Source organism: Ipomoea nil, unplaced genomic scaffold, assembly GCF_001879475.1.
Source record: "Ipomoea nil cultivar Tokyo-kokei standard unplaced genomic scaffold, Asagao_1.1 scaffold0317, whole genome shotgun sequence".
Taxonomy (NCBI): domain Eukaryota; kingdom Viridiplantae; phylum Streptophyta; class Magnoliopsida; order Solanales; family Convolvulaceae; genus Ipomoea; species Ipomoea nil.
In genome coordinates, this window is record NW_017616745.1 from 4,244,148 (window position 1) to 4,269,896 (window position 25,749).

The 25,749-nt window shown below is 33.5% G+C and overlaps 2 protein-coding genes across 3 annotated transcripts in view; both read left to right on the forward strand.

The window, feature by feature from the left end:
- The first annotated feature begins 8,121 nt into the window (after positions 1-8,121).
- The window catches only part of LOC109170226 (putative receptor-like protein kinase At4g00960), a 91,736-nt gene continuing 74,108 nt past the window's right edge, over positions 8,122-25,749 (forward strand). Inside the window, exons 1-7 of one of the 2 annotated variants that reach the window (XM_019319250.1) lie at positions 8,122-8,983; positions 9,436-9,591; positions 9,746-9,867; positions 9,999-10,209; positions 10,341-10,578; positions 10,713-10,866; positions 10,980-11,411. In XM_019319250.1, coding sequence (XP_019174795.1) covers positions 8,182-8,983; positions 9,436-9,591; positions 9,746-9,867; positions 9,999-10,209; positions 10,341-10,578; positions 10,713-10,866; positions 10,980-11,273 — 1,977 coding nt within the window. In that variant the 5' untranslated portion in view covers positions 8,122-8,181 and the 3' untranslated portion in view covers positions 11,274-11,411. Of the gene's footprint in view, positions 8,984-9,435; positions 9,592-9,745; positions 9,868-9,998; positions 10,210-10,340; positions 10,579-10,712; positions 10,867-10,979; positions 11,412-25,749 lie in introns of those variants that run through there. The other variant, XM_019319241.1, reaches the window with a different exon arrangement.
- On the forward strand, positions 14,896-17,929 carry LOC109170245 (cysteine-rich receptor-like protein kinase 25). Its single transcript, XM_019319274.1, has 7 exons — positions 14,896-15,863; positions 16,166-16,315; positions 16,420-16,541; positions 16,640-16,850; positions 16,924-17,161; positions 17,255-17,417; positions 17,504-17,929. Exons 1-7 carry the CDS (start codon positions 15,041-15,043, stop codon positions 17,774-17,776), a joined length of 1,980 nt encoding a protein of 659 aa, XP_019174819.1. The 5' UTR covers positions 14,896-15,040; the 3' UTR covers positions 17,777-17,929.

Consider the following 25,749-nt stretch of genomic DNA (forward strand, 5'->3'; position numbering starts at 1 on the left):
CAGAGCTTGGTGGTTAAAGATTTGTATCTACACTGGAAATCAATTTTGGGAAGAAATGAAGTCAATTTTGGGAAGATGAAGTTTGGACAGTGGACAGTTGTCAAATAATATGTTTATAATTGTAATGTATTACTTATTATTTTAGTGTTTAATAATAATGAATATTATTTTCTTTTGGCTTTTGTCATTTTTTGCACATTTTCTGGAAAACGAACTAAACACACAAAAATAATTTTCTGTTGTGCAGCCAAACACCGGAAAATGACTTGCTTTCTGGAAAATGACTCATTTTCCAGAAAACATTTTCCAGAAGTCATTTTCCTGCTTTCCAAACGGACCCTTAGTTGAAATTTGGCTAGATATGTACAATTCCAATATAAGGATCCAAAAGTATATCAAGTCCAAATTCAAAAGCTTTATTGTGGTTGGGCTGAAAAATCAAGTAAGCCACATACAGTAACAATTTCAAGTTACTAAAGTTTTGGAGTTTAACAAAATACATGTGTTGCCAATGCAACCCATGTGACATAGAATTATAACTAGCCTTAAAGTTATAAATTCTAAAATTGGTATAATAAAATTTTATCTTGATCATCAATTTAAACAGAAGAATCCAGTGACATAAAACTTGCCTGTAGGCTAAAGATTTATTCAATTAGACTCAACTGAGACTTTATGATAATCAAATAGAAGAATCTAGTGACACAAAACTTGCCTGTGGGCTAAAGTTTTGTTCAATTAGACTCAACTAAAACTTTATGATAAAATTATTATCAAAGGGGATAGAAGAATCTAGTGACATAAAACTTGCCTGTGGACTGAAGTTTTATTCAATTAGATTCATCTACAACTTTATGATAAAACTATCAAACCATGTTCCTTTTCTTAATCCCTGTGGGTAAATTAAGAAATATGATTTAATATTTTATCTTGACTATTTACATTAATATAATAAAATTCCTGTGGGTAGATTTTATTATACTTTATGTAATTAGTCACAAAGTGATCAAAATAACTTAATAATTTCAGTTATGAAATTGTATTGATCACTTGATATTTGTACACAAAAGAATATTAATGTACCAAGCTATTAATCCAAATTTCTTCCATACATAATAAATACACATAAAAGAAACTAGACTAATACCACAAAATGTACACATAAAAATACTTTTGAATATGTACATATATCATAACTTTATGATAGAAGACGCCAATTTATTTATATTAAAACCATATGTTAAATAAATTTACCTTCCTATCTATAATGATAAAACTCACCAAAACTATATTCCGATGCATAATTGCCTGTGGGCTAAATTATGATCATAGTTTGGTGTTTTTACCCTAATTAATTATATAAACATAACAAAATTGCCTGTGGGCTAAATTTTATTATATCATATAATTAATCACAATCAATACGTCTACTGTATGTGATCTCACAAAATTTCAATTAATCAAAGATACCGTGGCTATTACTTAATTAATCAAAATTATAATATCACTAGACTATTTTCTTAATATCTTAGGCATCAACTTTAAAGGCTAAAAACAATTATGCAACAAAAAGAAACATCTAGATCGGCATTCAACCATGGAAGTCGTTGAACAGCATCCAACGGTGCCCTGGTGACTTAATGACTCACAGACGCACGGTCCGCGTCTTTCGTTGTTAAACATAGACGGTGATGACCACCACCATGGCCAACACCTTCCTCATCTAATCACCGTGTCGCAGCTCCCATGGTGCTGTTAGACTGCACCACTGCTCCTAAAGGCACTCATTGAGTAGCTCTGACGGTGGACAGATCCGGCAAGTCAAACAACAGAAACTATTCCAGCATTCATAAAAATGGAAGGTATTTTTTTTTAAAAATAATAAATAAATAAATATTCGTACGGGAAGCATGTATCTCAAATAAATACATATTTGATATCTATTTAACAAATAAGAAATTAGTAACTTCATATGCACTCCTACTAAAGCCTTCCCCATAAATGATGGAAAAACTTTGTACAAGATATACAAATTGTATACAATGTTCCGTAGAGATTATTTCAAAAATAACCTTTAATTTCATTTTAAAAGGAACACATCCATCACAATTTAGGATAGTACTTCTTGTAGCATAAACAAATCAGCATTCTTTATGTACATGCCAACTGCAATATTTTGTAAAAAGGAAAGCACATATACTAGATCTAAAATATGTATATCATGCAATCCATTCAACTAAGAGATTGATAAGAGGCTCTGATACCAAATGTTAGAAATACACAAATAATACATGTAATCTAACCTTATAGCGGAAGCATATGATCAAGAATCTCCAGCCATAGTTGTAATCCACGTTGCATTGTTTGAAGAGCAGTAAAGAATTTTAGGATTTCGTCTACCACTTTGTCTCCTGTACAACTAGATGGTGTAGTGTCAAGTCACAGGAGCAGTGGGAGGACCATACACATATATAACCTACGTGCCATCATTAGAGGTTAAGTAACGGAAACCGTTACTTCCGTTTCAAACCACAATATTATGGCCATAAATGGCCTATTAACTTGCACTACTTAATTGTGACATAATGGAAATGTTACATCTTGAATCTAAATTCGAATACATTTAAACTACCAAACATGTACCAAATATGAATGAGTATTACTCTACCAGTCCAAATCCATATGACACTACTCGTAGGGTATCTAAAACTCTTACACACTATTGGGGAGTATTGGGTTCCAGACTTACAGATATGGGATTTCAATGCTATACAACCCAAATTCTTAATGGTATTATGTTGTCTTCTCATGAGCGTTATGCTGTGCATCCGTATACACCAGGCATGGTGCATACGGATGCAAAAACGTCGTCGTTTTGACGTCTAACTTACATAACTATAATTTCATAACTATAAATCCAGAATTACATAACTAAACATCCATAACTTCATAAGTATACATCCCGAATTGCATAACTACACATCCATAACTTCATAACTACATATCCAGAATTGCATAACTATACATCCAGAATTTCATAACTAAAAATCCAAAATGAATGAACTAAAAAATGAATAACATCATGTTGTTAGGAATCGAAACTGTTTTTTTTTTTTTTTAAGTAGAACGTGCATTTTAATGCAAAACGCAATGTTGCAAAACACGCTAGGCGCCCCCTAGGCGCCGATTTTTTTTTTTTTTTAAATTTATTTTTAATTTTTTTAATTAAAAAAAATTTTAAAATTAAAATTTTTTAAAATTTAGTACTAAAACATAAGGTTTTCATAGTTATTTCTTAGAAACTATTTACAAAAGTGGTTGTAAAATTGTTCAAAAGATTGTTTAAACCATCTAAATACATAAAAAAACTAAAATTAAGAGCTAAAGAATCATTTTTTTTTGAGAAATTAGTGGACCAAACCGCCTTCGGCGTTTGCGGTGGATAGATCTCGAAAAAATACGCGATTTGAAAAAAAAATTTGTCCAAAACAGACAACCGAGTCAAAAGTTATGCATTCTCGTCAAAAGTTATGCATTCCCGAACTTTTCGTAAAAAAAAATAAATAAATAAAATAAAATAAAAGCGCCGGTTCAGGCGCCGGTTCAGTCGGCTAGGCGGCCAGCCGCGGAGATGGCCGATTTCGGCCTTCTTCGCGGCCGCGCAATGGCGCCTAGGCGCGATTTTTGCAACATTGGCAAAACGACATCGTTTTTGCATCCGTATGCACCATGCATGATGCATAACTGCATATAGATGCATAGAATAATTTGCCGTCTTCTCAAGCTTATCCCAAATTTGATAATCCACTACTTACCTGTCATATTAGGGTTCGAGAGGATCAAGTACATAATATTAACCCCCTATAAATATGGGCTATATTCCTATAATGTAGACGCAATATTCCCATAACAATATTGTTCATCCTTTCAATTTATTGCATTATTATTATTATTTATTAAGTAATTCTTATGCTTTAAGCTAGTTTTCGGGTATGTTTATATTTTCTTACCCCAAAAGGCTGAATCCCCAACCCTAAAGGTATGTTTATATTTTCTGAATCAACCAGACAAAATCATAAAATTCCTCTTCGTTTGAATTGGGGCAGCGGACGACGCGGGCAGCGCCCAAGACCTTTTGTTTATTTGGAGTCTTTAATAAATATATAAATATAGATATAAATATAAATAAATAAATATATATATATATATATATATATATATATATATATATATATATATATAAAAGGAATCAGGTGCATTTGAGGCTTTCCGTGCGATTGTGCGAGTGGACGCACGTTAAGCACTAATCCGACGCACTTAAAGTACACAACACACGCTCATTAAGCACACAAACTTCACACATGTTAAGCACAAGCCTCACCCATGTTAAGTACAAGTCTCACGCATGTAAAGCACAAGCGTGACGCATGTTAATCACAAAAACACACGCACCTTAAGTTTTAAAAACAACTCACATTAAGTACACACTCACGCACATTAAGTACAAAACTCACGCACCTTAAGCACACGACTCAAGCACATTAAGCACAAAACTCACACACATTAAGCGTAAAACCCATGCACTTTAAAGTTTCAACAACAACTCACACAACAACTCACATTAAGTACACACTCACGCACATTAAGCACAAAACTCACGCACATTACACACAAGACTCACGCACATTAAGTACAAAACTCACGCACATTAAGCACAAGACTCACGCACATTAAGTACAAAACTCGCGCACATTAATCACCTGCACAACCGCACGGGAAGCATTCACCCGCACTGGAACTTTAACCTATATATATATGATCAAATGAGAATTCCTCTCCCGTACTTATGAGATCCTTCTACTATAGTGTTTTGTTCAATTTAGTCCGTCTACTTTTATTTGTTCAATTTAGTCTCTGTACTTTATAAAGTGGTGCAATTAAAGGCAATAGTTAACGGTGTTAATATAACAGTTAACTTAGCTTACATGATGCTGACATCATCATTGTCACATCATTATATTTATATTCCAACTCATATATTACTTTATAAATATTTAAAATTAATTATTTTTACCGCCAATATATTACATTAAATAAGTAATTACAACCATGCTCCAATGAGATTTGAACACTTGATGTCATCATGCTTGTAATTATTTATTTTTGACATATTAATGTAATATATTGGTGGTAAAATAATTGATTTTAAATATTTAGTAGTGATGATTTCAGCGCCACATATGAGTTAGAATATAAATATCATGATTTAGTAGTGATGATTTCAGCGCCACATAAGCTAAGTTAACGATAATATTAACACCGTTAACTATTGTCCTTAATTGCATCATTTTTTAAAGTACATGGACTAAATTGAATAAAATAAAAGTAAAAGGACTAAACTGAACAAAACACTATAGCACATGGACCTCATATGTACTTTGATTGCACTGGAATATGAGATTGTTCACACACACACACACACACACACACACACACACACACACACACACACATATATATAACATATCGTGGTCGTTGGATGAGATCATATCTACGGCTGAAAATCAATAAAAATAGAAAAAATGCGGTGTCATTTTGATAATAATGTCAATGATATGTTGGTCATTTGAATGTGCTTGGTGGTGCTTTGAGTCCAAGGCACCATCAAGTATTACTATGTGCACCACAGACAACCCTTATTGCACCACTCAAGGGGGTGTCAACTCATTTGGTCACGAGATATATCAACGAATTCAATAGACCCGTTAGTCTAACAATACTAAACGTGTAATCGAACCTACTGCATTTTTTAGCCACTTGGTGGTGTACCACAAACCATGACTTAGTGCACCACACAACAATGCTTAGTGCAACACATACCACTACTTAGTGCACCATAGAAATATACATGTCACCGCTTTTTTCTTGATTTTCAGCCACGTGATGGTGCATCACAGACCACCGCGTAGTGTACAGAATTACAAAAAATGTTACTATAAATTTTCTCCTTTTCATTGATTTTTAACTGGTGATATGAGCTCATTCAATTGTCATTGTATATATATAAAGAAAATATCGAAAGAAATATGAATTGAATTAATCATTAAATAATAATTATGGCGGATAAAATAAGTTAAGGAATAAAATTTTTAAATTTCCAATACGTCACTCATTTAGACCAGTGAGATTAGACAATTAGGAACGGAACTACTTGCTGCCAGACCGACAGTCAGTCAGTCACGAGTGCCGACAACGAATGGACCACGAGCTTTATCTTAAACCAATCAAAACATATTATTAAGTCAATAAATAGGAAAAATAGAAATAAAAAGGAGTTGAAATAGTACATAGCACGTCACTTTTCCGCAACAAACGGCGTTATCAGATCAGAGTTCCAATCCTATCGGCCGTCGATATCAATTCAGCAGTAGTTATATCGTGGACCATGGTCCACAAAATTTTGTGAACCATAGTTCAAAAACGGTGCCGTTTTTTTAAGTAAAGAAATGGTAGCTGTTATATCTTAATAATGGAGCGCGTATTTTTGGTGTGTTAGTTACCAAATGAAACTACAGTGTATTTAAAATGAAACTGTCTACATATTGTTTTTATATTATCAAATAAAATTGCAACTGAATTGAAATGAAACTGTAGTTGTGTTGAAATAAAACTGCAGTGTATGCAAAATGAAACTGAATAACAATTTCACATATTTGAATGTATATTATCCAGCGAAACTGTAGTTATATTGAAATGATATTGTAGTTGTGTTGAAATAAAATTGCAGTGTATATAAAATGAAACTGAATAACATTTTACATATTTGAGTGTATATTTTGCAATGAAACTGTAGTTATATCGAAATGATAATGTAGTTGTATTGTAATGAAACTATAGTGTATATAAAATGAAATTGAATAACAGTTTTACATATTTGAGTGTTTAATGTCGAATGAAACTGTAGTTATATACTTATATCCAAATGAAATCGTAGTTGTGTTGAAATTAAATTGCAGTGTATACAAAATGAAACTGAATATGTTATACAATCAAAGTTACTTTTTGCGGACGGTGTAGAACGACGCGAAACATATGCCGTTTCTTTTCATCACATACACCATTTTCTCTGAAAGTTAATTACCGAAATAGTCCCTTGACTATAGCAAAATTACTAATTTAGTCTCGAATTAACGGACGTTTAATGGTTAGGATAGACCTAGCAATTCGTGTATACGGGTCCGTTAACGGGTCGACACGATAAGGCTAAACACGGACACAACACGTTATGGTTAACGGGTTCAAATTTTTAACACGAACATGAACACGATTTGTTAACGGGTTGACACGATAGACACGTTTTGTTAACAGGTTTCAAGTCGTGTCAACACGATATGACACAAAACCCGTTTAAACCCGCTATTTCTATTAATATTTTTTAAAAACTAAAATTTAAAGTTACGTTCTATAAAAACGAAATAAAACCTATAGTTCAATTCATCATGTAATAAATTCATCATTAGTCATGTTCATAATATCTTTTGTAATCTCAATAATGACAATGGTTCTTACATAAATGACAATGATTTTTAGCGAGTTATAAACATGTTTGGTAAACGGGTTCGTGTTAACGGGTTAACACGATAATATTAACGGGTTAAACGGGTTCTTAATAGGTTTAACGGGTTGACCTGTTAAGACACGAAACATAACGGGTCCTTAACGGGTCAACCCGTTAATGACCCGGGACACATTAAGGCTAAACACTAATCTGTTATTTTCGTGTCGTGTTAACTGGTCGTGTCCATAATTGCCAGTTAGGACCATTTCTGGTAATAAAAGAGTTTTACTACATGAACTCCCAAATTCTACTCCCTCATTTGTACTCTCTGATGTGGCAAGTCAGGATTGATTATTTTCAACATGTGGGTCCAAAGAAAAATGTCTACATCAAAAACATGTGAGAGGGAGTACAAGTTGAGAGTATAAAATGGGAGTACACCAAGAATTTTCCTTAATAAAAACATAGTCAGGAGTACTCGTAATAATTATAAAAATCTGAGCAACCACAACTCGATCAACTCCTCTCTTATCTACTCCTTTCTTCACGCTATTCCCCGCCACGACAACAAATAAAACGACCATATATATATATAGTGATTATTATATGTTGCTCACTATACGATGATGGTCATGATTTGGTTTTGGTTGTTGATGAGCTTCATTGACATCACCAAAGGTATCCCTTATCTTAGTCTAAGAATTAATTGCCCAAAAATAATTTCTTCTTATTACACTCTTCCTAACAGCACCTATAGAGCCAACCTTGACCTTCTTCTCTCTAATCTTTATTCCAATGCCACCCGAGACAATGGCTTCTACCACACCACAGTCGGCGACGGGAGTTCCAACGACACCCTGCACGGCTTGTTCTTGTGCCGGGGCGACCTCCCCCCCTACGCTTGCCGCAACTGCATTGGAGATGCCCGTGAGGAGATATTGGAGCTTTGCGGCGGCGCAACGCCGGCGATTATTTGGTTCGATGAGTGCATGTTGCGTTACTCGCACAAGTCCATGTTTGGGATATTAGACACATCAACCTACTTCACAGTGACAAGCAAGGGTGACAACGATACCCAACCAAATGGGTTCATTCAGTTGGTGCAAAACATGATGGGTCAGTTAATCACTCCGGCGGCGTTATCCACCGGAAACAAGAAATTTGCAGTATTAGAAGCAAATTTTAGCGTGTTTGAGACGGTGTACGCTCTTGGACAGTGTACTCCTGACCTTTCTAACGATGACTGTCAGATTTGCCTCACAAATGCTATTTCAATGCTGTCTCGTTACTGTTTTGGAGCCTTAGGTGCTAGAGCTGTGTTCCCAAATTGTAACGTTAGGTATGAGATCTTCGCTTTCTACCATCTCTCCGCCTTGAGAACACCGGCGGCACCCACTATAGTTCCCAATTCCGCTACCACCAAAGGTAAACTTGATGGTACGGTGATTCTTAAAACCTGCTTAGTGCATTTTTCTACAGTTTTTCTCATTTTTCTTTTCCCCATTAGAAAAATGATAGAAAAACAGAAGGCTGTTTGGCTGATAGTTGTTAGTTGATTGGGTTAGTGGGTTTGACTAGTTCTAATTGATAACATTAGCTGATTGCCTAATTGTAGAAAAATGTTTGGTAAATTAACTAATAGCTAATTACATGCAAAATGACTTTTCTCAAAAAGCTAATAGAAAAAGTTATTTTGAACAATTTTTTAAATTTTAGCATTTTGGAGCAATAAGATTCATATTGATTGTTTAACCAAGTCAAACAGCTAATAGTGGTCAAATAAGCCAAAATTGACGAATAAACTAATTAACTATGTTACCAAACAAGGTCAGAGTGATGAGTAATTTGGTTCATTTCAATCTATTCAATTCGTGCAGGGAATAAAGGAAAATCTTCTGCAAAAGTGATTATTATTATTATTGCAGCCTCTATAGTGTCAGCCATTGGGATACTACTCTTCGTTTTATGCTTCTATTTCTTGAAAATGAGAAGAGCAAACAAGTCACATTCTAATGTGAAGGAGAAAACTAGTGGTAAAATATATAGTAGCATATGCGGCAGCTGACCGGTTATATATATATATATATATATATATATATATATATATATATATTGCTTGTGATTATCAGATCAATTGAGTTCCTCTATCTGTTCTTGCCATCCATTTATATATCATGTATGTAGCAGGTATGACTGATATTCCAACTGAGCAGTCGACACAATATGATTTTAGTACCATTCAAGCTGTCACAAATTACTTCTCCCCTGATAATAAAATTGGTAAAGGGGGATATGGTGCCGTTTACAAGGTAAAATCTGATCTATCTACCCAGTCTTTCAATCTGCATCATATATATCATTAATGGATTTTCATTTTAGACACTAATAAATTTTAATTGTTGATTGATAATGATACATATTATATATTGGTGGTGTTCAGGGAAGGCTTCCAAACGGGCAAGAGGTAGCAGTGAAGAGGTTGTCAAAGAATTCAACACAAGGAAGTGAAGAATTCAAGAATGAGGTTGCATTGGTTGCCAAGCTTCAGCATAGAAATTTAGTAAAGCTGCTAGGGTTTTGTTTGCAGGGAGAAGAAAAGATACTCATCTATGAATTTGTTCCCAATAAGAGTCTTGATTACTTTTTGTTTGGTTAGTTTTAAATATGAAAGTGGCTTTTTTTTTTTTTTTTTTCAATCAAGATTTTATTCATTGATGTATAAAGATCAAACTAATAACCTGACTTGAGGGCTTAAATTCTATTATTAATTAATACTATGCAGATCCAGAGAAGAAGCACCTATTGAATTGGTTCATTCGTTATAAGATCATAGGAGGAATAGCACGTGGAATACTTTATCTTCATGAAGATTCACATCTCAAAATCATACATCGTGATTTGAAAGCAAGCAACGTGCTATTAGACGGAGATATGAATTCAAAGATATCCGACTTTGGCCTAGCAAGAATTTTTATGTTTGATCAAACTCATGGAAATACAAGTAGAGTTATCGGAACATAGTAAGTTTTAGTTTTCACACACACATTCATCAATCTCAGGAAGTACCATTAACCATTAATTCTAGCTAAAGAAACTTACAACAGTAACCGTTCTTGTTTTGATTCGATCCTTTATTTATGTTATGATTTTGCAGTGGATACATGTCTCCGGAATATGTTTTGCATGGCTTGTTTTCAGTGAAGTCAGATGTTTTCAGTTTTGGAGTCCTACTCTTGGAAATTATAACCGGAAAGAAAAACAGTTCTTTGTCCATGCACTCAACTGGAACGCAAGATCTTCTTAGCTATGTGAGTACCAAAAAAAAAAAAAAAAAATCCATAAGAAACACTAAAAAAACACTATTAAAGCACATTTTATATATACTGGTTTGAGAATTGAACTGGCTTGGTTAATGTTGCAGGCTTGGAAACATTGGATGGAGGGCAAAGCATTAGACATGGTGGATCAAAGTCTTGGAGGTTTGTATTCTAGAAATGAAGTGATCCAATGTATCCATGTTGGGTTGTTGTGTGTCCAAGAAGAGGTGGAAGATAGGCCAACAATGGCGAATGTTGTGCTGATGCTCAATAGTCATTCTGCTACAAGGAATACACCTAATCCACCTGCATTTTTCAACGGTTTCAGTCAGATGATTTCGGCAGGAGAAGAGACGGACCAATCCAGAAGCAAGCCACAACCATTGTCTGAGAATTAAGTTTCTACATCAGAGTTGTATCCTAGATAATTTTAAGAAGATCCTATGCCACCTATTGGATAGAAAAATTGTTGGCAAGAATGTAACTTAACCTTCAAATATAAGAATTATGTTCTGGGGCTCCATCCACTGAGCTGCTTTATTAATATTTGATTCATATACTTTGAACTCGGTTTTGAACTTTTGCATAAAATTAAATTGCTAGTTGTAAGTTTTTTTTTTTTTTTTTTTTTTTTTTTTTTTTTTTTTTTTTTAGTACTATCCACTAATATCAGTTTAATATAATTTTTGTACCTACCACCGGGTTTAATCTTGTTACCTTCCTTAAAGGAGAGTTACAAAGATGCTGGCTGAGCACAAGATGTTTTTAGCTAATTGTAAGTTGGCATGACATAGGTAAAAAATCATTTTTTATTAAATATTGTTGACCAACTAGTCAACCATGCATAATGCCAAAAGGCTCTTAGGGTTGGGGTTCAACCTTTTGGAAGAATGCATAATGCCAAAAGTCTTCTTCGTATGAATGAGGCAGCGAACATTCATAAAAAATAATATGTTCATTTTTAAGAAAATGAAGCAAATCTAAAAAATATAATTTCTTAACTTTCAACCAAACAAAACCTCCTGAAAAAAAAAAATGATAAAAGCAAAAAATTTAGGAAGTTTAAGTGTGAAATTAGATCTTATTTTAATCCAAAAGTTAATTAAGCATTAGCTAGTAGTATATGAGCCTATTTGACCAATCATTATTGTGTGAACCATATTTTGTATATTGTAAAATAATGTATATTCAGTACAAAAATAATGTACATTGTATTCAGGAGATGTACATTATATTGTACTGAATATACATTATATTGTATAATGTACATTCAGTACAAAAATAATGTACATTCAGTATATTAAAAATGTATTTTTTGTTATGATCCACATAACACTGTGTGGACCATGGACAATAATTTGCCCTATTTGACCCTTGTGTCTTTATATTCATTTCTTTATCTATTTCATTTCTTATTGAATACCTTTATTTACTATTCCTTCAAAATCATCCACGTAAACCAAACATGTAGTTAAAGTAGATTGGACTAAATATACCTTTGAGTGGTTAATTTGTGTGGTAAGAAAAAAACGCTACTTGTTAGTTGGCATGGCAATTGGCATGCCATGCAAAATGCCAAAAGTCTTTTACGTATGAATGGGGCAGCGGAGGTCACGGGGAGAGGATTTGTGTTTGGACTTTAATTTTCAGATTCAAAAATCAAAATTCCAGTCTTGTCTCTCTTAATTCCCTATTGTATTTTCTTTAATTATATTCTTAAAATTATTATATCCCTCAATATCGTCAAAGTCACGATATAAATTGTCATGAAATTCAGTACAATATTTACTTTATATAACAATTCCGAACTCTTCAAACACGCTATTACAATGTAATTTAGGGGGAGAACGAAATCCTTTGGACAAGTAAGTTAAACTAACATGTCGCTTGGTTTGAGGAAATTTAAATTTCATTTTCACTTAATTCCCACCTAATTTTAAAGGCTATTAAATTTCTTAGTTTGATTGGAAGGAATTGTAATTCCCCTTCATTTTGATGATGAGACAAAATTACCCCTCCCCCTTTTAAACCTAAAATTGATGCCTGACAACAACAACAATTGACATTTTAGACTTTATACTACTTATCCTCTTTCAATTCTCATGTATACCAAACATTGGAATTGAAATTCTCAGTAATTTTATTCCTATAAACCAAAAACTGGAATTTAAATTTCCACTTTATTCTCAGTAATTCATCTCCCATGAAATTGCAATTTCTTTCCCACGTAATTCACTCCCTCCAACCAAACGCCCCGTAAGAGTAAGCGCATCCCTGCAAGCTAAGTTTTCTTCTTTCAATATAATATATTAATGTCTAAAACCAGTGCTCTCTGATTTTCGGCCACACACCAGATGGCAGTGCTCTCTGGTTTCCAGCCAGAAACTAGAGAGAGCTACGCTCTGGTTTCCGGCCAGAAACCAGAGAGCTTTTCTCTGGTTTCTGGCCGGAAACCAGAGAGAACGGCGAAAACCAGAATTTTCTGGTTTTCGTCGTTTTTTTGTTTTTTTTTTTCTTTTAATAAATAATATTATGTGATTTTAAAAAAATTTATTATTATTTATAATATTATTATAATTTTTTTATATTTTAAACAAAATAATTAATTATATAAAATGTTTAATTATACAATTCTATATCATTTTTCAGAAAATCAACCAAACATACAAAGACAGTTTTCTGCTATGCAGCCAAACATGAGAAAACAAAATGTTTTCCGGAAAAAGACTCATTTTTCGAAAAACATTTTCCAAAATTCATTTTCCTACTTTCCAAACGGACCCTTAGTTTCTAAGGTTGAAGTGGTTTGCAGCAGGAGTGTGCAAACTTCGGATAATTTTCGGTTAACCGACTGAACCGACAAAGTTTGGTTAACCGTTTTCGAACCGAATTTTTTCGGTTCGAAAGGTCGGTTAACCGAATTAACCGAACAATTAACCGAAGTTTTTAATATATATATAAATAATAATATAAATATAAATACTAATGTGAAGTTATAGATGTTTGGAGTTTATAATTAATGTTTTTGTATATTTTGCTATGAATTTATTATGATATGTATTTTATTTTAATTGGATTTATTATTTTAGGTGTTATTTTTAGAATTTTAAATTTTAGCTTTAAAAAGTTCGGTTAACCGACCGATTAACCGATAAAAATTTCGGTCCGGTGAATTCGGTAGAGCAAACTTCGGTTCAGTTAACGGTTAAAGGAAAAAAAAACTTCGGTTAATTCGGTTCGGTTAACCGTTTTGGTTAACCGATTGAACACCCCTAGTTTGCAGGGATTGCAAAATTAAAAGGTGCAAAAATCTCGATGCTTTAGAGCATCCTCAATAGGGGGATCCAGGGATTGCTTTAGAGCATCCTCAATAGGCCGAAGTGGTTTGCAGGGATTTATTATTATTATTATTATTATTATTATTATTATTATTATTATTATGTAAAAATAAGTTACAATTGTAAAGATATAAAAAAAAAATAGTGAGAAATTAAAATTGCAAATATAACTATATGCTGCTAGTAGAATTCATATTTTACTGAGTAAAATGAGAGCAATTTGGAATGTGGATGGCTAAAAGTCTTTCCGCAGGGTTTACAGAAGTCCAACATACATCCTATCTACTAGTATAAATAAATACCGTTATACACTCACTGCTAACTCTAACTCAGTGATATGCCTGAATTCTAATTCTTATTTGCTAGTAATTAAACTCTATTCTTCTGTTCAAAATAAACTCGATTCTAATTCATTCTTCTAAAATGTTGAACCCCAACCGGACAGAGCATCTGGGAGGATGTTATTCATGGTATCTCAACTGAACATGAACCACAAGAAACCCCATCACTTTGAGAGGGTGCTCCCACACTTCCCCTGCTGAGACTCAATCCCTGATCATTCTTTCAAATTTTCACCTCTGACCAGTTAAGCTGTCCATGCCGGTAATCCTATTCTAATTCATACCATCATATTTAGGGAGTATATTTTAAAACTTGCCAACCGCAACTCCTCTCTACTCCTTCCTTCACGTTAAGCTGTTCCTCCGACAATAAATAAAACAACCCACCATATATGCATATATCTTCTTCACGGCATATATACAAAATTGTCCGTAATAAATTTTATTATATGTTCTTCTACTGTGATACCCCTCACAATTAATACGATGATGATCATGATTTGCAGGTTTTGCTTGTTGATGAGCTTCATCGCCAAAGCTCGAAGCTCTGATCTTGTCTGGCATTTTTACTGCAAAAACACAACTTCTTACACTCCTAACAGCACCTACAAAGCCAACCTCGATTCTCTTCTCTCCAATCTTTATTCCAACGCCACCCGAGACAATGGCTTCTACCACGCCACAGTCGCCGGCAGCCGTCCCGGCGACACCGTGCACGGCTTGGTCTTGTGCCGGGGCGACGTCTCCGCCCACGACTGCCAGACCTGCGTCGGAGAAGCTCGTGAAATGGTGTTTGTGTTCTGCGACTCCGAAAAGACGGCCATGATTTGGTTCGCTAACTGCATGTTGCGTTACTCGGAGAACCCCGTGCTGGGGATAATGGACGACCAGTCGACCCAGTTCGCCATGAGAAACCCCTTTAACGATACTAAACCAGACGAGTTGATGAAGGTGGTCGGAAACATGTTGGATCAGATAACCGCTCGAGCGTCCATTGGTTCCGGTGAGAAATTTGCGGTGTTACAAACCAATTTTAGCGCCGCCGCGGAGAGGGTGTACGCTCTTGGACAGTGTACTCCGGACCTTTCTAAGGTTGACTGTAAGATATGTCTCAGAAATGTTGTTAAATATATGCGTCTATGTTGTTTTGGAAACCAAGGTGCTACGGTTCTGTTCCCGAGCTGTAACATTAGGTATGAGCTTTACCCTTTCTACTTTCTCCCCCCCTCGGCGGCACCGCCGCCACCGCCGCCTATCCATCATCCTCCTCAAACAACAACTATAGTTCCCAGTTCTGCTATCAGCAAAGGTAATTAAACTACTCTTGTTCTGGTCATTCCTAAACAAACTATTAGAGCAATCCCAGTCAAATTGGTTGGGCGATTGACTTGGTAACAATAAGATTACCAGGCTCGCAGTGAAAACTTTCTACTGACCTTCTTAGTTTAGGTTAACAGAGTTTACTCAGCACACACCCTCTTATAGTGGCTGCGGATTTCTCTTGTTAGTCAAAAATAAACAATAAAAAACAATAAAAATTAACTTTTACAAATTATTGAATGCAGTATGTATACATAGCAACACAATGGAACATTATTTGTTTGTGTGCAGGGAATAAAGGAAAATCATCTGCAAAAGTGATTGTAGCATCTGTAGTGTCAGCAGTGACTGGCATAATATTACTCTTAGCTTTAAGCTTCTGTTTCTTGAAAATGAAGAGAGCAAAGAAGTCCCATTCTGCTATAAAGAAGACTACTTCTGGTAATGCAGCAGTACCAGATTGCTTGTGATCTGACTATCATCAATTTTCCTCTTATCTGTTCTTTAATTTGTTAGCTAGTAATACTAATTATATATTTGTGTAGGCATGAGTGAAATTCCAATAGAGGAGTCAGTACAATATGAATTTAGTACTATTGAAGCTATCACAAATTGCTTCTCCGCTGATAATAAGATTGGGGAAGGTGGATATGGTGCTGTTTACAAGGTACGAAGTCTAGTGGTCTTTTAATGTGTAATGTTACATTGGATAAATGTCGTTCATTTTAGCTAGACTTATGAAATTTATACATTGGTGGTGCGCAGGGAAGGCTTCCCAACGGGCAAGAGGTAGCGGTGAAGAGGCTGTCTAGCGGTTCAACACAAGGAGATGGAGAATTCAAGAATGAGGTTGCATTGATTGCCAAGCTTCAACATAGAAATTTAGTAAAACTGATGGGGTTTTGCTTAGAAAGAGAAGAAAAGATATTGGTTTATGAATTTGTTCCCAACAAAAGTCTTGACTACTTTTTATTCGGTAAGTTTCAACTTTAAATTAAAATAATAATATTATGACTTAAGTCCTACTTAAATTTTTAATTATTATGCAGATCCAGAGAAGAAACAACTATTGAATTGGCCAACTCGTTACAAGATCATAGGTGGAATAGCCCGTGGGCTCCTTTATCTTCATCAAGATTCACATCTTAAAATCATACATCGTGATTTGAAAGCAAGCAATGTACTATTAGACAGAGATATGGATCCAAAAATAAGTGACTTTGGCCTAGCAAGGATTTTAATGATAGATCAAACCCAAGGAAGTACAAGTAGAATCATCGGAACATAGTAAGTTTTAATTTTCACACATGCACTTAGATTCTAGCTAACAAATTTAGAGTAGTAGTTGTTTGACTCAATCCTTTATTTATGATTTTGCAGTGGGTACATGTCTCCCGAGTATGTTATGCATGGCATGTTCTCTGAGAAATCAGATGTTTACAGCTTCGGTGTTCTACTTTTAGAGATCGTAACTGGAAAGAAAACTACTTCTTTCCCTAGCTCAACAGAATCAGCTGGAGCTGCTCAAGATCTTATTGGCTATGTGAGTATATATATATATTTGAAAATCTCTGTTAAAAGCATATTTGATATATAATGGCTTAACCATGGAGCTGGTTATTGTTGCAGGCATGGAAACATTGGAAGGAGGACACATCAGTAGACATGGTGGATCAAAGTCTTGGAGGATTGTATTCGAGAAATGAAGTGATTCAATGTATCCATGTTGGGTTATTGTGTGTCCAAGAAGATGTGGATGCAAGGCCAACAATGGCGAATGTTGTGCTTATGTTGAATAGTAATTCTACTACGAGGAGGACACCTAATCCGCCTATAATATTCGAGTGTGGAAGTGAAACAACCAGCTCAATAAATGGATCAGTCCAGAAGCAACCTCAATGAACCAACCAATGTCCATTAAAATCCTATTTTGCACAACTTCTATATAGTTTGTTGTACTATTATATCAACGAGTCTGACTGTTCTAACCGGGATTGGACAAATCGACTAACTTTGTACTCACTCCGCTAAAACAATCTCATCTCCTATTCTCTATTTCGATAGTGTAATTTTCATTACTGGAAATTATGGAATTTTCTATGAAAGTGATCTTAAATCAAGTCGAAAGTCTTGTTCCGACCACTTTTGGTATCCGGAAAAACCTTTGTTGCTATTTCCGACCACTTTTTGCTTTCGACTTGATTTAAGATCACTTTTAGGTGGTCGGATGACTTAGGTCAATTCATTGATGATTAAATATAGTTGACCAATTGGTGAATAAGTCAATAGTTATGCCATGGACCGAATTTACCTTACAAGGTGGACTCGGGTCAAAATACACCATTTATATATTGAATGTTCATAATTAAAATTGTGAATATTTAGTATATACAATTGTAAACATTCAGTATATAAATTGTGAACATTTATTATATAAAAATTGTTAATATTCAATATATAAATTATGTATTTTTGATCCGGGTCCATCTTGCAAGGTGGACCTGGGTCTACTTAATAAGTTGTCTGAATAAGTAGAGTCAACCATGCATACTGTCAAAAGTATTCTTCGTACGAATGGGGCAACGTACGTCGCGGGTAAGCTGAAGGAGTTGTGTTTGGACGTTGGAGTCTTCAATTTTTCCAAATTCTGAATTCCAGTCTTGTCTCTCTCAATTCTCTATTGTATATTTGTATTATAAATTTTTTTTATTATATTTAATTATTTTATAACATTAAATATTGGTCAAATAAATATCTTAGCCATTGAGTAGGTTAGTAAGGCATGATGCCCGGCCCCGCCATGGTAAAATTTATATGTGAAAAGAAAAGATATTTAATTACTGGAAAAATTTTATTGTCCTCTTTTATATACAGAGAAATTTCGAATTGATATATTTTTTTTTAAGATCAAAGATTAATGCATTAAATCATCGATAAGACATTTACAAGAAAAGTTGGTGGGACATCAAACCATTCTCCACAACCTGACTCTGAATAGGCCTTCCTCGCCACAATTCCATAACTATATGTTCGTTATAGGAGTATATGTTCATAATTTTATCACTATATGTGCATAATTGTAAGTTCATAATGTCAAAGCCCTGTGTTCATAATTCCATAACTGTTCATTCATACTCCCATAATTGTACATTCATAATTCCGTAACTATACATTCATAATTCAATAACTGCAAATTCATAATTTTCGAAGCTCTATATTCACAATTTTAGAGCTCTATATGTTAGGCGTCGGCCTGGTTGACCGAGTTCAGCCCCTGCTCGATTCGGGACGTGACGCTGTGGCTTACCATGGAGAGATGTGGTTAAATGGTTAATGTCAACCTACCTATCACCAATTGGTTTTAAGTAGGATATGGCAACCAGGTACCATAGAACTCTGTGGTTAAGCGTGCTTGACTTCCAGCAATCCCGGGATGGGTGACCCTGGGAAGTAAGTATAGTGCAGCGCTGAGATTCAACAATTGGTAGGCGAAAGCCGAGTCCAGTCCCAGGTGGGATGTGGCCGTAGGTCGGGCCAAGTCCAATCCCAAGAGGGGATGGTGGGCTTGTAGGCTAAGGACCGAGTCAAGCATGCTGCGTAACTGGGCTTGGTGATCAAAGGTTGCGGCAGGTGCTGGGAGGGGGTGACCCCCTGGGAAGTAAGCATAGTGCAGCGCTGAGATCCAACACTATATTCATAATTTTTATCACTATATGTTCATAATGTCAGAGCTCTGTGTTCATAATTCCATAACTCTACATTCATAATTCCCTAACTGTACATTCATAATTCCATAACTGTACATTCATAATTCCATAACTGTACATTCATAATTTTCGAAGCTCTATGTTCATAATTTTATCACTATATGTTCATAATTGTAAGTTCATAATGTCATAGCTCTGTGTTCATAATTCTATAACTTACATTCATAATTCCATAACTGTACATTCATAATTCAATAACTGTACATTCATAATGCTACAAACGAATAATGTCGTTAACGGCGTTAACGTCGAGACAAAATCAATTTTTTTAAAAACTGAAATGCCGCGTTTTCCCTGAAAACGACGTCGCTTTGGACTCGTGTCCACAATGCACAGCATAATTTGCGTATAATCTTAATTCGATCTAGTCCAAATTGGACCACCTTAAATACGTACACAAATTATACTATGGATTAGGTCTATCTTACATTATGAACCATGATTCAAAGTAATATTATAGTTCACTGATTATGTGCTTGTAATAAATTAAAGGTAGTTAATATATTAATTACAAGCACATAATATGTTAACGATAGTTACATAAAATGTAGTTAATATATTATGTGTCTGTAATTTATATATTTTGTTCTTTTAATTTATTTACAAGCACATAATTTATTCACTGAAGACAAATAATATGTTAATTTTAGACACATAATTTTTGAATCAGAATCCACAGTGTAAGGTGAACCCTTGTATTTGGTATAACAATTGAAATAATTACAACTGTGTGTATATATAAACATACATATCCTTATAATTTTACAAGTTCATCATGATTAATAATTACTTCATGATTTAAAATTCTTACCTCTAACGTTAGATGTGATTATTTATAATACCCCACAACACCGAATAATTACATAAAAATTAGATCACATACTTTTGAGATACAAGAACACTATTATTCCTCGCTAACTAATTTATGTGAATGGTAATTTTCGACTCTAACCAAGAAGATCAATAGATCAGACTGTTCTCATTAGAAGTTGAACTTGAAACTTTGTGGTCACTAAACTAACAACCTGACTAACTATTGAAAATTTATATAGTAATGAAGATTAATGTTTCAGATGAACTACCATGAAAGCTTAAATAATATTTGGAGTTGTGGAGTTGTAAATATTATTTTAGTTTAGTAGAAAGTTAATTAAAATACTGGGAGAAATTTATATAGCTAAATGCTTGTGATATATAGCTATATGCTTGGAATATATAGCTATATGCTTGAGTTTTATATAGCTATATGCTTGAGATATATAGCTATATGCTTGTGATATATAGCTATATGCTTGAGATATATAACTATATGCTTGAGAGTATTAATGCATGTTTGGATTTTTTCATGCGTATGGTTTTATGCATTTTGAAGCTATGCTTCAAAGTTACATTTAACATGCTTGGTATATGTAGTTGTATGCTTGAGATTATTGAACTACATATATGTATATATATTATTTATATTTATCCTTTGCATGATTTCATGTGTAAGGAATATATATATATATATATATATATATATATATATATATATATATATATGTATATATATATATATATGTATATATGTATATATATATATATATATATATATGTATATATATATATATATATATATATATATATATATATATATATATATATATATATATATATATATAATTTTGCATACAGTTACTGACTCAAAATAAATTTAATAATTTCTCCAGTGATGGATATATCATTCAGGATATATCTTATCTTATGGAAGTTAAGTTTTAACTCACAGCAACTTCCATGCAACTTCTCCAAACAGATATATTTTTTCATCTATAATTAGTTTGGAGAAGCATCTGAAAGGTGAGACATATTTTAAATGCAAAAACTTGCATTAAACTGAGATTTTCACAGTCTTACAGTTCTTCAGGAAATTCTCAAACAAAGCAACTTGAGTATTTCATTCATCTTCTTGTATCTCATAAGATTAAATCTTGAACCTTGTTGCTTTTATAGAGGGAGATTTAAAGCTTATAGGAAAGTGATTACACGCCCGAAGATATCAAATGATCCAGTTTTTGTTCCCTGTTATATTCTGTATTATTGTTGTATCTCAAATGTATTACAAATTACAAGCCCTTTATCCAACACTAACTTAGCTCGGGTTGTCCCCATTATCAATCATTATACCATGAGCATGGTCCACCTTGCATTGTTATGCCATGGAACATGGTCCCATTACGAGTCAAACTTGTGGTCAATTATTATGTCATGGACCATGGTCCACTTTGCATTGTGGTGTAAGTATTTTCCCTAAATACAATATATTATAATATATTGTATTATTGGGTGGCTGTGGTGCAAGTAGGAGATTGAGTCAATTAGTGACTTAATCTGTTATGCAACTCAGGATATTCAGTTAAGCTTTAACTGAATATCTGCCTATGTTGATGGCATGTAGGCTTCTAAGCAAAATAGTCCTCCTCCCACAGCTCCCGGGTTCAGGACACGCACCATCACGTATTCGGGAGAGAAGTGGTAGACAAAACACTAATGTCCATTCTGCAGGTTTACCATCCCAGAGACAATACCAACAACTATGGCTGGGGATATTCGGGCGATCCTAAAGCTTCCGCTGCAACGAGGCAGGTTACTCGTTTACTACAGTTCATGTTAGTCTAAATTTATTATCTAACATTTGGTATCAGAGCCCTATTAATCTCTGCCTAGTTGATTAATTAGTAAAGAATATATATTTTGAAAATATATTTGTTTTTTTTTGTTTTCTGGAAAACAACAAAGTTTTTTTTTCCATGCTTGCCTAAGCATATTACAGTACATATTTTTGGGAGATTTGTACCGCTGGTTTTTTTTGTTGTTTTTGGCGAGGCAGCACCGTGGTCTCCGCGTTTTTTAGTTGCGGCGTCGACGGACCATCGATGTAGAGAGACGGCGCGATGGCGAAGGCGGCACGGCACGGATTTCCGGCGTAAGGCTGTCGTTTTTCCGATCTCCGCTGTGAGCTTCGCCGCTGGATGAACGGCGCTATGGGGCGTTGTGGTTCTGGCTGGTGATGGAGGGAGGCACTGGCTGCCATGGTGGCGTCATCCATGGATGCATCCCGGTCTACCGTTGCTTTTTATTCTTCATCGGTGCTGCAGTAGAGAAGCCTTCATCCTCGCCACTACAAATTCAGGGCGTCGCCGGACTAGCGTTGCGACGTGGTGGTCCAGCGGAGGCGGGCTTGGCTTCCCGGCAAAACCGTTGCTATATCGCTTCCCCTTAAAGCGGCACTACTACCTTGGTGTCGTCTTTCTCTCCCTGGTACGCCTGGTTCGTAGGAAGAAGAAGAGTAGAAGACTCCTGGTACGGCCTGTTTAATTCAAAAGCAATTTCCTTCTTTTTATTTACCATATATTTATTTGCCTTATTTAGTTTTATACATATTAATTTTGGCATGGTAATATATTAGGATTAATATTATCATATTAATTTGACCTTAATTAATATTGTATATTATTTTGGCAAATGGTAAATATTTAGTAATTGCTTGTTTTTTTTTTGAAATAATAATGCCTTTTAGTTTTTATTTTCTTAAATGTTGGCATTAAAAATTTCAAATTGAAATTAATTATGGCATTATTTGTGATTAAATTATTGCCATTATTAATACAATTATAGTAATTCTTGAATTCTTGTCATAATTAAATTATTATTCATTTTGAGCAAATATTAAGTATTGAATTTGCTTGCTTGAATTTTAATTTAATATTGATATGCACATTAAATTGCTTAAATTATTGCAATTTATTTAGTACTTATGAGTTAATAATATATTAATTTGCAAAAATCCAATCATGTTTTGTATATTTATAAATTATTTCATTATAATTGTACATTTAGAAAAAGCATATATTAAGATTGGATATAGCATATTATTAATTCGTAGTCTTCATATTAAATATCATTCAATTTTGGATCCTTAGGCTAATTTTGGACATTATAGCCTATTAAGGCGGTTTGTTTGGTTTTCTCATTTAATTTTGAGCATATTTTAGTCCTAATTTTCACTTAGGACTTTAAAACCTATTTTGAACAAGCTATTTAGGACCTATCTTGGTCAGTGTGGATCCTACTATTATTTGATTGATATTTTAATAATAATTGTAGCACATTCTTTTTTATTTTGATTATAGCGTGTTTATTAAGTTTCAATTATTACTAACTACCGTATTTTGTTAACGGTATTTATCGTTGGTAATAATATAATGTTTGGATCTATTTTCATATTAGAGCATTTATCATTCATGTTATAATTAACTTGGGACGAATGTTTATGGGCCTGACTTAAGTAATTTTGTGCTATAATTATTATCATTGTCTGATTTTGAGTCATTAAGTATCTAAGGATTACAATTACCATTTGAAGTCATTAAGACTTATAATTATTGTTTTGGCCATTAATAATTATAACTATTATTTAAGTTAATTATGTTTTTAATCTATTAATAGTTTTCAGGGCCTTAACAATAATATTCTGTTTTCTTAATGGTAAGCAATGTACATAGTTATGTTGCCTTTACATTATAGGTAATTTGGTTATACCTTAATTTTAGTCTCCGACTCATTACAGTCTTGATTAATTATTATGTGGTAAATTGAGATTAGTATTTAGCATCCCTTAATTACAGTTTTACATTTATTGTAATTATTATTAATTTACATTATTAATTAATATTATTAAATTTAGGGGCTAATCTCATTTATTATCTTTCATAATAATTATTCATTCATGGTAATCTACTATATTTGGTACATTGGTAAGATTACTCATGTCACTTCATTTTTCCATTATTATTAATAATGGTAATTAAGTGTTACCAATAAACTGTTACGTACCATTGGGCGATTCAACTAAACTCTCCGTGAAGATGGGAGATTTTTGGAGGCTTTCTTCGCTATCGCTGTTAGTGCTATCGATAGGTGCAGTTTGCATCATTAAGGTACGCAAATCATTAATTACAGTTTCTTATTATCGGTAACTACTGTTATAGCTGTTAACCATTTTGAACTAGTCACATTTTATCCTTAAGAATATGGAAACATTAAGATATGTATGACCATGTTTGTCATTATAAATGTTAACAGTGATTATAATGCTCCTTATTACTGTTAATATTTTAATTAATGATAACATTATTTTTATGTTATTAAGTCATGAATTGTTTCCAAATAGATTTGTGGCATTTATTTTTCGGACTTAAGTTGTATTAAATTTTGAAGTTATATCCGAAATGATTTAAAGGTTAACAATTTTAACTATTGTTTTTTCATATTTAGTCTCCAAATTAACATAATAATATTGTTAATGGCTATTTATTGCCCTTTTGGTTTATTTGCAATTTTATGCCATTAATAATATTATTAATTGAGTTTTGGAGAGTGATTTTTTAATCAATTCAAAATTTTGGAAAAACATGTTTTCTTGGCAATCTATCACATAATTTATTTAGTATTTGAATTATGATTTTAGATGTCATTGCCCACATTTAGTTAAGTATGAATAATTGAATACACATTTGGTGTTTTTCATACTCTTTAAATTGTTTTATGCATTCAATCACATGCATTAAGTGCATAATATTAAGTTTAATTATGCAATTAGAATTTGTGAGTTTTTTATTTACGAATAAACATATACTATGGCTTGATATTTGTGAATTCAGCCTGCTTCTCACAAATTTGATTTTATGCAATTAAAACTTTTTCACGTGGGCTTATAGTTTTTAACCTTTCAAAGTATACATCTATTATATTATTATTCAAATTTTGGATTTCTTTTGGTTAGAAGTCATACTTGTTTTGAATATTAATTGTATACTTCAGGTTATTGCTCATATTAAAATTGTTTTCAGTTATGCAATTTATTTGGAATATATGAGTTTATTATTTAATTTTATGCATATCTGTTCTAAGCATAATATTTTATTTTAGATTATGCAATTTATTATGCCTTTAGATTTACTATGCCTTTAGAAATGCATACTTTAGGATGGAATTATATTAGTTCCTTATTAAGTTGGACCTATGCATAAACTTTAGCTGCGGTAGTGCCTGAATTTAAGCACGTTT

Excerpts from the sequence above, each read along its gene's own strand:
- LOC109170245 (XM_019319274.1), top strand. The coding sequence starts at position 15,041 with ATGATGATCATGATTTGCAGGTTTTGCTTGTTGATGAGCTTCATCGCC. Across the intron at positions 15,864-16,165 it reads CAGTTCTGCTATCAGCAAAG|GGAATAAAGGAAAATCATCT; the intron begins GTAATTAAACTA and ends GTTTGTGTGCAG. Across the intron at positions 17,418-17,503 it reads CTCAAGATCTTATTGGCTAT|GCATGGAAACATTGGAAGGA; the intron begins GTGAGTATATAT and ends TTATTGTTGCAG.